This window comes from Octodon degus, unplaced genomic scaffold (genome assembly GCF_000260255.1).
Source record: "Octodon degus isolate 3935 unplaced genomic scaffold, OctDeg1.0 scaffold00147, whole genome shotgun sequence".
NCBI classification, from domain to species: domain Eukaryota; kingdom Metazoa; phylum Chordata; class Mammalia; order Rodentia; family Octodontidae; genus Octodon; species Octodon degus.
Genome location: NW_004524723.1, coordinates 6839436 through 6853057, shown reverse-complemented (window position 1 = coordinate 6853057; position 13622 = coordinate 6839436). Strand labels below are relative to the sequence as shown.

Below are 13622 nucleotides of genomic sequence, written 5' to 3'. Positions count from 1 at the left end.
GTTGTAGAATATAATCTGTGACCAATAGCTGGACAATAGCTGTACTGTCTGTAAATGGAGAATGGGGGGTAGAGACAGCCGTTTGTCCATAAATATTTTGCTAAGCTGGAGTGCATCTGAGTCTCATAACTATAGAGACCTGCAGTTTCAGGAGGAGAGCTGGTGTGTCCTAGGCCCAATCCCAGGCCAGAAATTATGCATTCCACAACACACCACCCACTAGTCCATATTTCCTTGCCTGATTCCTGAGCTACTATAATGGCTCCATTGGAAACTCTAGCTTGTGTGCAGACCTTCAGTCTTTACCAGGCATTGTATCATATAACAGGGGTCTGACACTAGTCTCTAAGATAGAACTCTAGCTTTTGTTCCCTGAATCCTATTGAGTAGAGTTTTGCTTTCCATTCTGGCAATAAAGTTGAAGAAGGGATGGTTGATGCTGCCAATTCTATGACCTAATGCACTTCAGACTGTAAGTATGAGCCTGGCAGCAGGGATCAGGGACTGTCTGTAATACTGAGTTTCTCTATTGTAGCACTAATACTGATACCTGAGACCTAGGCTAAATGGAAGGGTAATACAAGAACTGAATATTTTATATGATTCCTTTTGTTCTCGTGTGTGTGTGTGTGTGTGTGTGTGTGTGTGTGTGTGTGTTTTACTGGGGACTGAACCTACAACCTTCACACTGAGGTATATCCCTAACTCTTTTTTGTTTTTCAGACAAGAACTCACTAAATTCCTAAATTTCCTATGCTGGGCTTGAAGTTATAATACTCCTACCTTATTTCCCAGAGTACTGGTATTCCAGACCTGTGTCACCATGTTGGACCCTCTCTCTTCTTTTAACTGATCAATTATTTTTACTGTTTTAGTTGTTGCTGGAGAGCTTGATATATACTTTTAAAACTAATCCAAATTCTCTTTTAAATAATGCTATACAGCTTTACAATTAGTACAAGTATCTATAACAATATGTCTGTCCTAGTGACTTTTTCATCACTGGAACAAAATACCTCAAATCCACAACTTAAGGGAATAGAGGTTTACTTAGGCTCACAGGTTTTAGAGGTTTCAATCTAGAGTTAGCTGTCTCTCAGGGTGTTTGCAGATCTGGGCAGAAGAAAGCTTCCCTGTGTTATGGTGGCTGGGAAGCCTAGAATAAAGGGAGGAGTCAGGAAATAAGATAGAATATACCCTTCTAGGTCATGCCCCAAGCGGCCCACCTCTTTCAACTAGATCCCACTTCCTAACACATCAGCTATAATGCCCCAATTATGCAATCACCTTCTAAACACATGAACTTTTGGGGAACATTTTAGTCTAAATCATATTAATAATATTCTTATTTCCTCCCTCTTAACCCTTGTATCACTGATGTCACTCATTTCATTTGCCCATGAAATCCTCCTGTCCTGTAGACTTTTTGGCAACTAATTATTTTAAAAGAAAAGTACTGTTCTAGAAATGTTATTGTGGCTTCCAATAAAAAAGTGTATTTAAGAAATGAAAGTGGGGACAGCACCTAATAAAATTTATAATGTCTAGTATCTACTGAAGCAGAAGAATATAATCTATGGTGAATAAAAATATCAACAAATGACACATAAGATAAAATAAATAGATAAAAACATTAAATTGCTGTGCAATATATACTGTACATACCAAAGCAGTAGAGGAAACTACAAGTATATAAAGAAGAAATGTATAAAATATCAAAAAGATCTAAAAGAATTTTCTGGAAATTAAACAAAGTATAATGTCTGAGGTGAAAATGCATTGATTGGATTAATAGCAGAACTGACTCTACAGAGGATTGTTACTGAACTAAAATATGTACCATCCAAAATGTAACAAAAGAATAAAAAATAATGGTTACAGAGATTTAGTAAGTTGTTGGAGAATTCCATGTTAACTAATCCATATGCAATAGTAGTCCCAGAAGAGAAGAGAGACTAGATAGTGTAGAAGCAGTATAGGAAAAAGTAATGCCAGAAGTTTTCATAATTTGATGAACAGTATCAATCTACAAATCCAAGAAGCTGAATGAACTTCAAGAACAAGAAATATGATTTTCAAAAAATACATCACAAAGTTTTAAAACAGCCAGAGGAAAAATTTATATTAATATACTAAACAAATATAGAGACTTGATCACATAATACAAACTATATGCCAAAGGAAAAACTTTTTAACTGCTGAAAGAAAAATCATTAAATGAGAATTCTATTTCCAATAGAAATATTTTTCAAAGATAAAGATAAAGTAACAATTTTTAAAATAAAGAAAATCAACAAGTTCAAATTTAAAAAACTGTAAAAATATTTACAGAAAGTCCTTCAAAAACAAGGAAAATAATATTTATGAAAGTCTGACCTACACAGAAGAATGAAAAACACTAGAAAATATTTACTTCATTTTAAAATCTCTTTAAAAATGATTAATGACTGATAAAATTCCAAATAACCATCAAAAGGTGAGTGAACAAATTGCAGCATATGCAACAGTACAATATTCCTCAGCAATAAAAAGAAGTGATTACTTGACATACAATATAGAGGAATCCCTAACTTATGGTGAGTGAAAGAAACTAAGCAAATCAGATATAAACTGTATTATTATTATTATAAAATTTCAGCATTATTTAGGACCACAAAGCTTCTAAATATATCTCAAAGGTTCCCCTGAGTGTTTTAAGTTGTGAATATTCTTTAAATTGTTTTCCTGTTTAAACAAATCAATCAGGTAAACAACTAACATGTAGTCAGTTGACAGACTGTGTGCTAGTCAGAGTTACAAAAATAATGATAAAAGAAAGAGTTGACTGTGAAAATAAGCAAAGATAGAGTAACATGGGTTTTCAAATATTTTAATTACCATTTGATGTATCAGCCATATTTTATTATGATTATGTATTAAAGATTTTTGTATTTTAACTACTTGATAACATTTAATGTCAAGTGTTCATGTTATGTTTGATACTTATTTTGTAATACAATCGCTCTCTGTAATTTAGCCATAATAGTAATTTAATATTCTTAGAATTGTGTAGTATATTAAAAGGCTTGCTTAACAAGACTAGTCTACCAAGTATTAAACCACATCTTCATTTACATTCTTTGATAAAGCTGTCAAATGACTGTGTTAAAAATAAAATTCAATTGGATACAAAACACATTTTTAGTAAATCATCACTATGCAATTATTAGTTTCTACAAATAATATAGTATATCATGTCTTAAAGGCACTAGGGAATGAGCATTTTTTTTAAATGTATAAGTTTTCAAATGGGAGTCTTCCTATAAAATAAAGAATGATCATTTCCCTTTCACTGCAGATTGTGTTAAGGTTGAATTTTTTAGTTTTACTTTTAAATTTTTTTATGTACCTGGTATAGGGTCTCACTACGCAGATCAGACTCTTAGTGATCCTCCCATTTTCAACCTCCCCAGCACTGGGATTATAGATGTGTGCCACCAGCATAGCATGTGGTGCCGGGATTGAACCCCAGTCCTTGAGCTTGCTAAGCAGGCACATAGCCCACTGAGCTATCTCATTTGCCCAAGGTTGAATTTTTTTAAATGGTACATTTTTTTCTATATGATACAAAGTTCAACAGATAGGTTAAACCACTAATACAATATAAGAAACATAAAACATTCTAGCTGTGTTTACAAGAAAATGAATAATATGACAGTCTAGATGCTCATCAAATCATTGAAAAGTTAAAGAAGTAGACTTTAAGCATAACTATTTATAACTTTCTTGGTAAGACCAATAAAAGACACACCAGGTGAGCAGCTTCCTTTGCTATAGTTAGAAATACAACAAGATGACCACTGCCAATAAGCTGCTGAACTTAACATAAGTAAGGTCAGGATTCTATCACACCACCTCTTGGCACACAAAAATCTGTGGCTGGATTCTGAAATGTGGCTTTTAAAAGCACATATAGTCTCTACTAAAATATCAGCAAAGAAGTAGACAAATAGCTTCCATTCTACTTCCAAAATCATTTACCAGACTCTCTGAAGCTGAGCCACCATGCAAAAACGCTAAGGATACTAAGACTATGCCTAAGACCCTGAAACTCATGCTTCCTGAAGCTGTCACCATCAACAATCCTAAGAGACTCAGTCTGCATCACTGTAATCCAGGTGAGTAAGGAAACCTCCAAAGGATTTCAAGAGTTGGCCATTTCAAGTATCTCGAAGAGCACTCTGGACGTCATGGAGATTAGACAGCCCGTCTTGCCTTAGTCGAAGTCCCACTCAACAGAATCCTTGAATATAATAAAATTACTTTCATTTTATAGCAGCTTTTGGAGTGTTTTTTAGTGCAACAAATATTATAGATGTTTTATGAGTTCCTACGAACACTTTAAAATTGTTTTTAAAAATTATAGTACTCTATTATGATACATACTGCAATTCACCTAAAATTTTAGGTAAACTACAGCTGTTTCCTATAATAATATTACAGTGAATAGCTTTGTTAAATAGTTTTTATTTTTATTTGATATTTAGCATGTTTCTTTGTCATAAATTTCCAGAATGTCTGAGCTCGATTAAATTTCTAAGTGTTTTATGTCAATTCATGTATAAATGAATATGAATATATATATAATGTATGTAATATTCATCATGGTAAAGAAAACCATTAACAAAGAAATTCCCCTTAAATTTTTAAAAATTCACTTGTGAAATTAGCCTTTAATTATATAAACCCTATTGAAACCAAAAGAATATGGTCCAAATTCTGGAGTGCCTATATGTAATAATGTCAAAAAGACCTCATGAATCAGATGTGAAAAGCTAGAGGAAATTTGTCTGTCACAACAGGGGAGAAAAACAAAAGCAAGACAGATGATAGGAAACAGGAAGATAGAGCTTTTGAAGATGGGAAGGGAACCTTGGGATAGAAAGATAGGAGGGGAGAAAGGAAAATGGGCTGTACAAAGGATTAAGATGCAATATACATATATGTTAACTGTTTATGATGTATGTATTCATTATATATTGCAAATGCACAAAAAGGAAAAGAAAGCATGTTGAATAATCTGTTAGCTGATACTACTCTGCTATAAATGGAAATAAAGTATATGCACATGAAACAGCAACCAAAATGGTAACTGCTAAAGAGGAATACTGGAGCTTTAGCTTAAGAAAGCCAAGATTTTTGGATAACTGGCAAATTTCATTGTTCTCAGGGCTTTGCTACTCACTTTTGAATCTAGCTGAGATTTATACATTCTATTCCCACATTCCTATAAATAAGTTCTAAGCTCTTAAACATACCATGTCTTTGGAAAGGGCGGGGTTTTTTCTTTTCTTTTTTTTCCTGACTTATGAGTCCAGTTTGGGTTGTATTGTAATTTGTACCCTTGAAACTGATGGTACCAGCTGTTGCCCTTGGTGTGACAGTGAAGGAGGGATAGTCTTGGCTTAACTTGCCCGTGATAACTCATCCTGAGCTATTTCTGCCTTTCCATCTGGGCTCAGATCTATATCAAAATGGAAAATGAGGGGTTGGGGAGATAGCTCTGTAGAATAAGCGCTTGCCTGGCAAGTGCAAGTGCCTGAGTTCAATCCCCAATTCTGCCAAAAAAAAAAAAAAAAAAAGGAAGATGATTAGTTCCAAAAGACTTGGATCCTGGTATGGATTACATCACCCTCCTAAACCCTACTACTCAGTATGTCTTCAGAATTGCTACCTGTTCCCAAATACTTTAGCTGACCCTGTTTCCCAGTGTTTAATCATACAAACCCTGAGAGAAGCAGAATCCTGCCTACCTACCACTAGGTGACAGAAGAAAATTTTCTGAACCTTTTTGTCTAAAATTCAGTTTCCTCATCTGCAATATCAGGAAAATAATAAAAGCACATATATTTCAGGAATGTTAAGATTTAAAGAAGTAAAATAACCATCACTTAAATATTTAATAAATATCAACTCTCATTTTAAAAAATAGTAGAACACACCAGTATATGTAAAATAATAAGGAGCTGGAGAGAAAGCTCACCAGTCTGAACACCTGCCTAGTGAGCTCAAGGACTCAGGTTCGATCCCCAGGACCCCACACCAGCCACTGAACCTGGGCATGGTGACAGCCTGTAATGCCAGCGCTGGGGAGGCTGAGACTGGATGAACACTATGAGTCCAAGCTGTGTAAAGAGACTCTGTACTAAATAAGTAAAGATTAAGAAGAAAAAATGATAAGAACTAATTCTCACCCTTCACTAGCTGCAAGAGAATATGGGACAAGTGTAATTTTAGCCTTTCAAACTTTTCAAAACATAAAAGCTGTCATGGAGTATAGACTGCTTGCCTGTTCTATGTGTTCAGCATGACCGTTATGCACTCTTCCCCCATATGACTCTGCTGTCCTTAAATGACAAGAGCACATTTCAAAAGGCATTCTGTGTATTGTGGAACTGAGGTAATGTTTCAAATGCAATTTGTTAGCTTATAAGAAAAATAAAAAGAGGAATAAGACACAATTTTAGTAAGAACCAGGTCTAATACTAAGCAAGCACTTGACCATTGAACCCAAGTTTTTAGTGATGTATCCAAACAAAGGTCCACCCACAAGCCCTAAATGAGCAGTATTTTTATTTTCAGGAGCACTTTTGTGCTTTAGAATAACAGTGCTAATAAAATTAAATTCAATGTTTACTATATATCATCATGTATTCTAGTATGTGGCATGTAATATCTCATATACCCCACAGACACAAATCACAAAACTCATAATGTAGGTAATAATTTATGAAAAGGGAAACTAAAATGTGTGGCCTTCAGTAATTTGTGTAACTGGTAAGTGGCAGAATTGGCCCAGTCAATTTGGCTCAGAGCCAATGTTCTTAATTCCTATCCTTAACTTGTATTAAGATGCTGCTATTCTATATTTTAAATTTCAACCACTAAAAGTGTTTCCAAAACTTAAAGTCTATATTTAAGTTATGCAACAAACTGTCCCAAAACTAAACTTATTTCATATTGCAGTTGAATTATATAATATATTTACAGATATAGAGTAAATTTCAAATTATATTAGTCATAAGAAAAGTGTATTTAACTTAATAAACATTTTTTTAAAATTTGGATAAACCTACAGCTGTGACTATTTCTTAAAATAGCAAGGATTTGCCCATATTCATGTGATTTAGAAAAAAGGGATTTTTTATGCTTCTACTTCACAGATTAATGAATTTCCTTAAGTGAAGATTTGTAATATTTATGCTGCCTTCCCCCTCTTGGTACAGATCATGTAAATGGACACTGCACAAGTCCAACTTCTCAAAGTTGCAGTTCTGGAAAACGTCTTTCTAGTGCTGATGTTTCAAAAGTAAATCGCTGGGCTCCTGGAAGACCACCATTTCGTAAGGCACAGTCAGCTGCTTGCATGGAGATTTCTTTACCAGTTACAGCAGAAGGTAGGTTAAACATACAAAGTTTAGTAAGTACAGTTAAAATTCAATTTACTATGCTAACAGATGGTGGGAGACAAGCTATGGAAGTATCATTTAAAGGCAATGAATACTGAGAGCTTGCTTGGGCTGCCAGCATGACTCCAGAATTTGCTGAGGGATAAAAAGGAAAAAGAATCCTTCTTTTTCCTTATTTTATTTCCTGGAAAAAAATTCTGAGGACTTATATCTCTTTGTATATAGTTATGAGACATCTTTGTACCTATTTGAAGAGAAGGGGAAAGTAAGGTACTAAAAAGAAAAATATAAGGAACTTGTATCCTGGAGCAATTAAGAGACTAGTACAGTTTCACTAAAACTTTACTGAGATTAGTGAAGTTATGGTTGAGTATGCCTGTACCAGTGTTGATAATCAAGAGATTATGAAACCATTCTGTTTACTTAAAGTGGGCTGAAGCATCGTCAAAAAAATTGCTACCATCCATAGGATGGCATAGTCTGCAGCTTTTTATTTAGTCAAAAATAAAGTTGGAAAAAGATTTGAATTCCAGTTTACACACCTATAATATTCAAATAATGGAACTTAACAAAAAAAGGGAATACAGATGAATGTCCATTTTGTATCTGTGTATTCAAAGTGGTTAGGATAGATATATAGTTACATTCTCTTAATGAATAGAGGGATTTGTTCTAATGGTGTTTGTAAATAGGATATCATTTCTGCATCTTGTACAGCAATTAACCACTAGGAAGAATGTATGCAATGTATTAATTATTGAAACTGTTCTACCAATTCGGTTTGAAAAAAAAAAAAAGATCTGAAAAAAAAAAAAACACTGAAAACTGCGTGGGCATGGAGTACCCTCCATGGCACTGGGGAGGCTGAGGCAAGAGGGTTGCTGCAAGTTCAAGTCCAGCCTGGACTATATAACAGGACCCTGTCTTAAAAAAAAAAAAAAAAAAAAATCACCTAAATATAAGGGGCTGGGTGAATATGTCATGCAAGAAAATAAAATGGCTATTGTAATTAATATTGAACAAAACAAGGGCCAACCAGATAGCTCAGCAGATTAAAGTGCCTGCTTAGGCAGATGTAGGGACTGGGGTTTGATCTCCTGCCCCCAGGCCACCCTGAGACGGTGACTGAGACTGGGCGTGGTGGTGCGCACCTGTAATACCAGTGCTTGGGAGGCTGAAAACAGGAGGATCATTATGAGTCTGATCTGTGTAATGAGATCCTGTAGACCCGGTACTAAATAAAATATATCTATCTATCTATCTATCTATCTATCTATCTATCTATATATCTATATATAAAACAAGACAGAGTCTGTGACAGTTCAATAGGAGATAGGATTAAAATATATACTTTTTATGATTTTAGGATATAAAATATATCCTATTCTTAAAAAATATATCCTTTTTTATATTTTATATATCCTATATAAAATAAGATATAGATATCCTATATTCCCAATAGGATAAGGAGAGATTTTTTTTGTTTGGAAAAAATGTAATTCAGGAGGAGGCCAATAAAAAAAAATGTAATTCACCAAAAAAAAACAAAAAAAATTTGAATTCAAGGTGGGCAGTTTGATACCAGTTCAGAGAGACAATATTTGCATTTTGGTCTTGGTATAAACTTTAATTTTTATAGTCTTAATTACCCCCAGATATATAATGTGCTTATCACAGAATATTTATGATCTAGACTACTTCTATCACATCAGTAGCCACAATTGTGTCACTAAGTGGAAAAATGTCAAGAAATCATTAAGAATATTTTTGACGGTTAAAAGAAATAAGTACAGCTTATCAGAAATTTTTATGACTTTGACTATTTAGATTGGATATATTTTCCAGGTTAAAGAATTTTAACTAGTCTCTGAGGTAATGTAGAGAAAAAAAAATGATAAACTGAAACTTAGGACACTTGTTGGAGGGGCTAAAGCTGGAAATTGATCCTATGTGGGAGGGCAGGACAAGGCCTCAGTGCCTAAAGCAATCAAACTCAGTTTTAAGAAAAACATCTTACCCAAACAATTCTGACCATTTGTCACTAGGCAACCTTGTGTTTCTTAATACTAACTTTTCAGGAGTATGAGTAAATGCCACCATTGTTGTTGGGAGGGTCCTTTATCCATCAGGCAAAGGCCTCCACCTGAACCCAGCTCTTATCTATCTTTTCCTCAATCTTGCCACACTTTCTCCTCAGAGTACACCAAGACACACAGTCCCTGCAGAGACTCAGGGCCTAGATTTCTTTCTGCCCATAATTTAGATTCAGACTTCTAGACTTCTAGAAGATATTTTTTAAGTTGATGAACTAAAGAAACCTCCTTCCAAATCAATAAATGAAGGATGAATGCTACTTTCTGTTCATAATTTTGTGCAGGGGCCATGCTAATCTTCTGTGCATCGTTCCAATTTTAGTATATGTGTTGCCGAAGTGAGCACTCTGTTTATAATTTTGGTCTTCATATTTTAACCTGACTTTGCTCATTTTGGAAATACTCTAATACTTAATTTTTATCTTCTTATTTTCCATAGAAAACAGAGAGAATTCCTATAATCGTTCTAGAAGCTCCAGTATCTCCAGTATTGACAAGGATTCAAAAGAAGCAATTACAGCATTATACTTTATGGAATCCTTTGCACGGAAAAATGACTCTACCATCTCCCCTTGTCTATTTGTTGGAACTAGTCTGGGAATGGTGTTGATCATTTCCCTAAACCTACCATTATCAGATGAACAAAGGTTTACAGAACCAGTCATGGTATTGCCAAGTGGTAAGAATTTTTATTCATTCATCCCCTGGTTTATTTTTCAAATTTAGACATAGAATATTATTTGAGTTGCTTTATTTCTTTACTTTTTTATTAGTATATGTTTATAATATATAGTAAATATATTTATCATGGGGAATTTGCACATATATATCTTATATCTTAACCCTTTTCACTTCCCTTCCTCCCCCTTCTCCTGCACCCTTAGATCCACTAACTGTATTAGTGTAGAATAAAGAGTGTCAGTGTTATGTGTAATAAGGACTGCTGAGAATTTCATGAATCATGTATTATTCCAATATTTGTTGTGTTGTAATTTACCTGTCCTTCAGGGTAAAAGTATAATCATTTCTATGGTAGTAAATTGTGCAACTGCCAACAGTTCCTTATGAAATAATTTTCTGATAAGCACTAAGGAAAACTTTAATGGAAAAGTTAGATTTATTTTTAATAAATTGAAGTATTTCTCCAAAAGGCTATGCCAGATTGGAGCCTATGAGTGTTTTTACAACATCCTTAAGGAGCTCCAAACAATTAAACTAAACACCGTCTGACCTAATTTAGATTTCAAAACTCTTTCACAATCTTTTCACTTGTTTAAAAGATATGTAATTTCTTCTTTATTCTAGTGCCTTGAAAATTTACTCTGTAATAAGTGTTCTTGCTAAGGTATATGTTATATTCTTTTCCTACTTTTTTCCTTTTTTTGTCCTTTCACCAAGAGCTGAGTGTAATTCCCTTGTGCATTAGCTTTCCAACTGCTGGCACAAAATAGCTGACATACATACACAACTTAAACTAGGAAATAGGTTGTCTGGCTAACAGTGTCAGAGGTTTCAGTCCCTGGTTGTTTAGTTCCAAGGTAGAAACATCATGGCAGAAGGAAAAACAAAGACGGTCACTTTATGGCAGCCAGATTTATCTACAAGGAAAGATTACTAACGAGATATAACCTCTAGAGGCTCACCATCAGTGATTGATCTCCTCCAGCTGGACATCACCTCCTAAAACCATAATCAACTATGAACAGTATATTAGTCTTCTCATAAGTAAGCACACCCAGTCACCTAACCAGTAGTCTCTTCATCAAATCGATTAAGACAATTAAGATGGATTGTCACTACTTGTTACTTCTTTGAATAATTATAGTAGGTTCTTCCACTAATTTTACTCTTTTTACATATAAGAAGTGTTTTCGATAGTTCTTAAGTTATAAAAATAATTTCATTAATATACAGGGTAAATAGTTTTTATTTTAAAAAAATATAGATAGTATGGCAGGTTAGAGACAGTTGTGTTTCCTTCATTAACCAAAATACAAAGTCCATATGATAGAAGCTAGGCAAAATATTCAGTTCTTTAATGGTATGGCAAATTATGGTTAATGTCACTTTTTTATAAACATGTATTTCACAATAAAGAAACTTTTTACTGTACTCCTAATTTTTAGGAAATGTACACCTTTTTTAAAAATTCTGGTTGAGTTAAAGCCAAATCAATGAGGCCATAATGTATTATTAGTAATTCACATTTATTCTTTACCTCAACAAATGTGCCAGACATTCATTGCTCATACATTTAAAAGTTAAATCAAAATTTTTTGCCACATTAGCTTAAAGCCTCCTTGATAGTGGTCACTTCTCAGGCAACATTCTGTTTGACATATCTACATTTTCACTTCACTTTGTGTTCTAGAGTGTGATATTTTCCTGATTTTCTTACTGTCATTCTAGCTGTTCCTTCTTGCTTTCATCCTCATTCCACTAGAATTTAATCAACAGAATGCCCCAAGATTAACTTCTGTCTTTGTATTTTAATTAATTTATTGATACAATTTAGATATAGTGATCACATTCATCGTAGAGCATTTGTATCTATCCATGATATATCTTGATTCATTTTTCCCATTCCCCTCCCCTGCCTTCAACTCTTTCCCTCCTTATTTACAAAAGCTTTGTTTCCATTTTTCCTTTTTTTCTTTTCCCTTTTTTCTTTCTCATTCCTTCCTCCCTTAGTTCTCCTTCCCATTTGAACTTTTTCTTTCTATTTCACAATATCTATAATACATTTTGGTCCTTATTTATATTTTGGTTCCCCACACCAGAAAGACTGTGATATTACTGTATGTTTTTCTGATTTATTTCACTTGAGTATGTTTTGTGATACATTCATTTACCTAGAAATGTCTCTAGTTTATGCTTCTTTCTAGCTGAGTACTACTCCATTTTACTTAAAAGCCACATCTTATCTATCCATTCATTAATTAATGGGCATTTGGGCTATTTCCAAGATTTATTTATTACAAACTGTGCCACACTATAAATTAGAGTGTGCATGTCTCACTGTGGTATGAAGCTTTTAATTATTTTGGGAAGATAGCAAGAAGGGAAATCTCTGGGTCAAATGGAACCTCTAGTTTTAGTTTTGTATGGAATCTTCACACTGATTTCCACAGTGATTGCACCAGTTTAGACTCCCAACAACTGTGGTAATGGGGTCCTTTTTCCCCACAGTCCTGCCAGCATTATTTTTTTATATATTTTTTTCCTTTTTGACAATTTTTTTTATTAGTGTACATAGGTTATACAGATGAATGAGAGGTTTTTTTGGACAGATTTATACATGAACGTAACTTGCCCCCCATTTCATACTTTTTTTGGTTTCAATGTATACAATGTATTTTGATTATATTCCTGCCCCCGTTATTGACCCTCTCAACTCACTTCTTCCCTTTTCCTCCCTTCCTCTTGTCTAATTGTGGTTTTCCTGTCATCTTTTTTATGTAACATTTGCCTTTCTAAGTTTGACTTACTTTACTCCATATGACAATTTCCAGATCAATTCATTTTTCTACAAATGACAAAATTGTGATCTTTTTGTGACTGCATAATGCCTTGTTGTGCATATATTACACATTGCATGTTCATCTTTCTCCCTATTACATATAGGTCAAAATTTTGTAAAAAGAGAGAATATTTCAATTTGAGTTTCAATCACTTGAAATGAGACACCTCATAGTTACTACTACCTGAAGGTGGGAGACAGCTTTGGCTTAACACGGATGCCTAATTTATTTCTGTGCCCTTAAACCCCTACAAAGGGCAAGTGAGTTGAAATCTCTTTGCCTTTTATGAAAAGGACAAGAAGTACAATGGATGATATTATTGTTTATCTGGATAGTCGGAGGTAGCACCCTGGAAACAAAGTCCTTGAGTGCTAACAGTACATTAGGGAGGGTCTGCATATTTTCTACATTTTATGTTAGTTGTATGTTTTTTTTTAATTTTTTGAAGTTTCTGATACTAGGAGAATATATCATATGATGGCTTTTAAATAAATTGTAAGTCAAAGATATAGTATAAATCTTAAAACAAAAATTAAAATAAAGTTTTATTAGTCTATGAT

At 33.8% G+C, this 13622-nt stretch overlaps 1 protein-coding gene and 1 non-coding gene across 2 annotated transcripts in view; one reads left to right on the top strand and one right to left on the bottom strand.

Moving 5' to 3' along the window:
- Stxbp5l (syntaxin binding protein 5 like) overlaps positions 1-13622 on the top strand; it is a gene marked incomplete at its 5' end in the record, with an annotated part of 350429 nt that overhangs the window by 320949 nt on the left and 15858 nt on the right. Inside the window, 2 exons of the mRNA XM_023702208.1 lie at positions 7266-7436; positions 9981-10220. Coding sequence (XP_023557976.1) covers positions 7266-7436; positions 9981-10220 — 411 coding nt within the window. The remainder of the gene's footprint in view (positions 1-7265; positions 7437-9980; positions 10221-13622) is intronic.
- LOC111812879 lies at positions 9781-9887 on the bottom strand. The gene has a single exon (XR_002818253.1). It is a non-coding gene; the product is annotated as a U6 spliceosomal RNA (small nuclear RNA).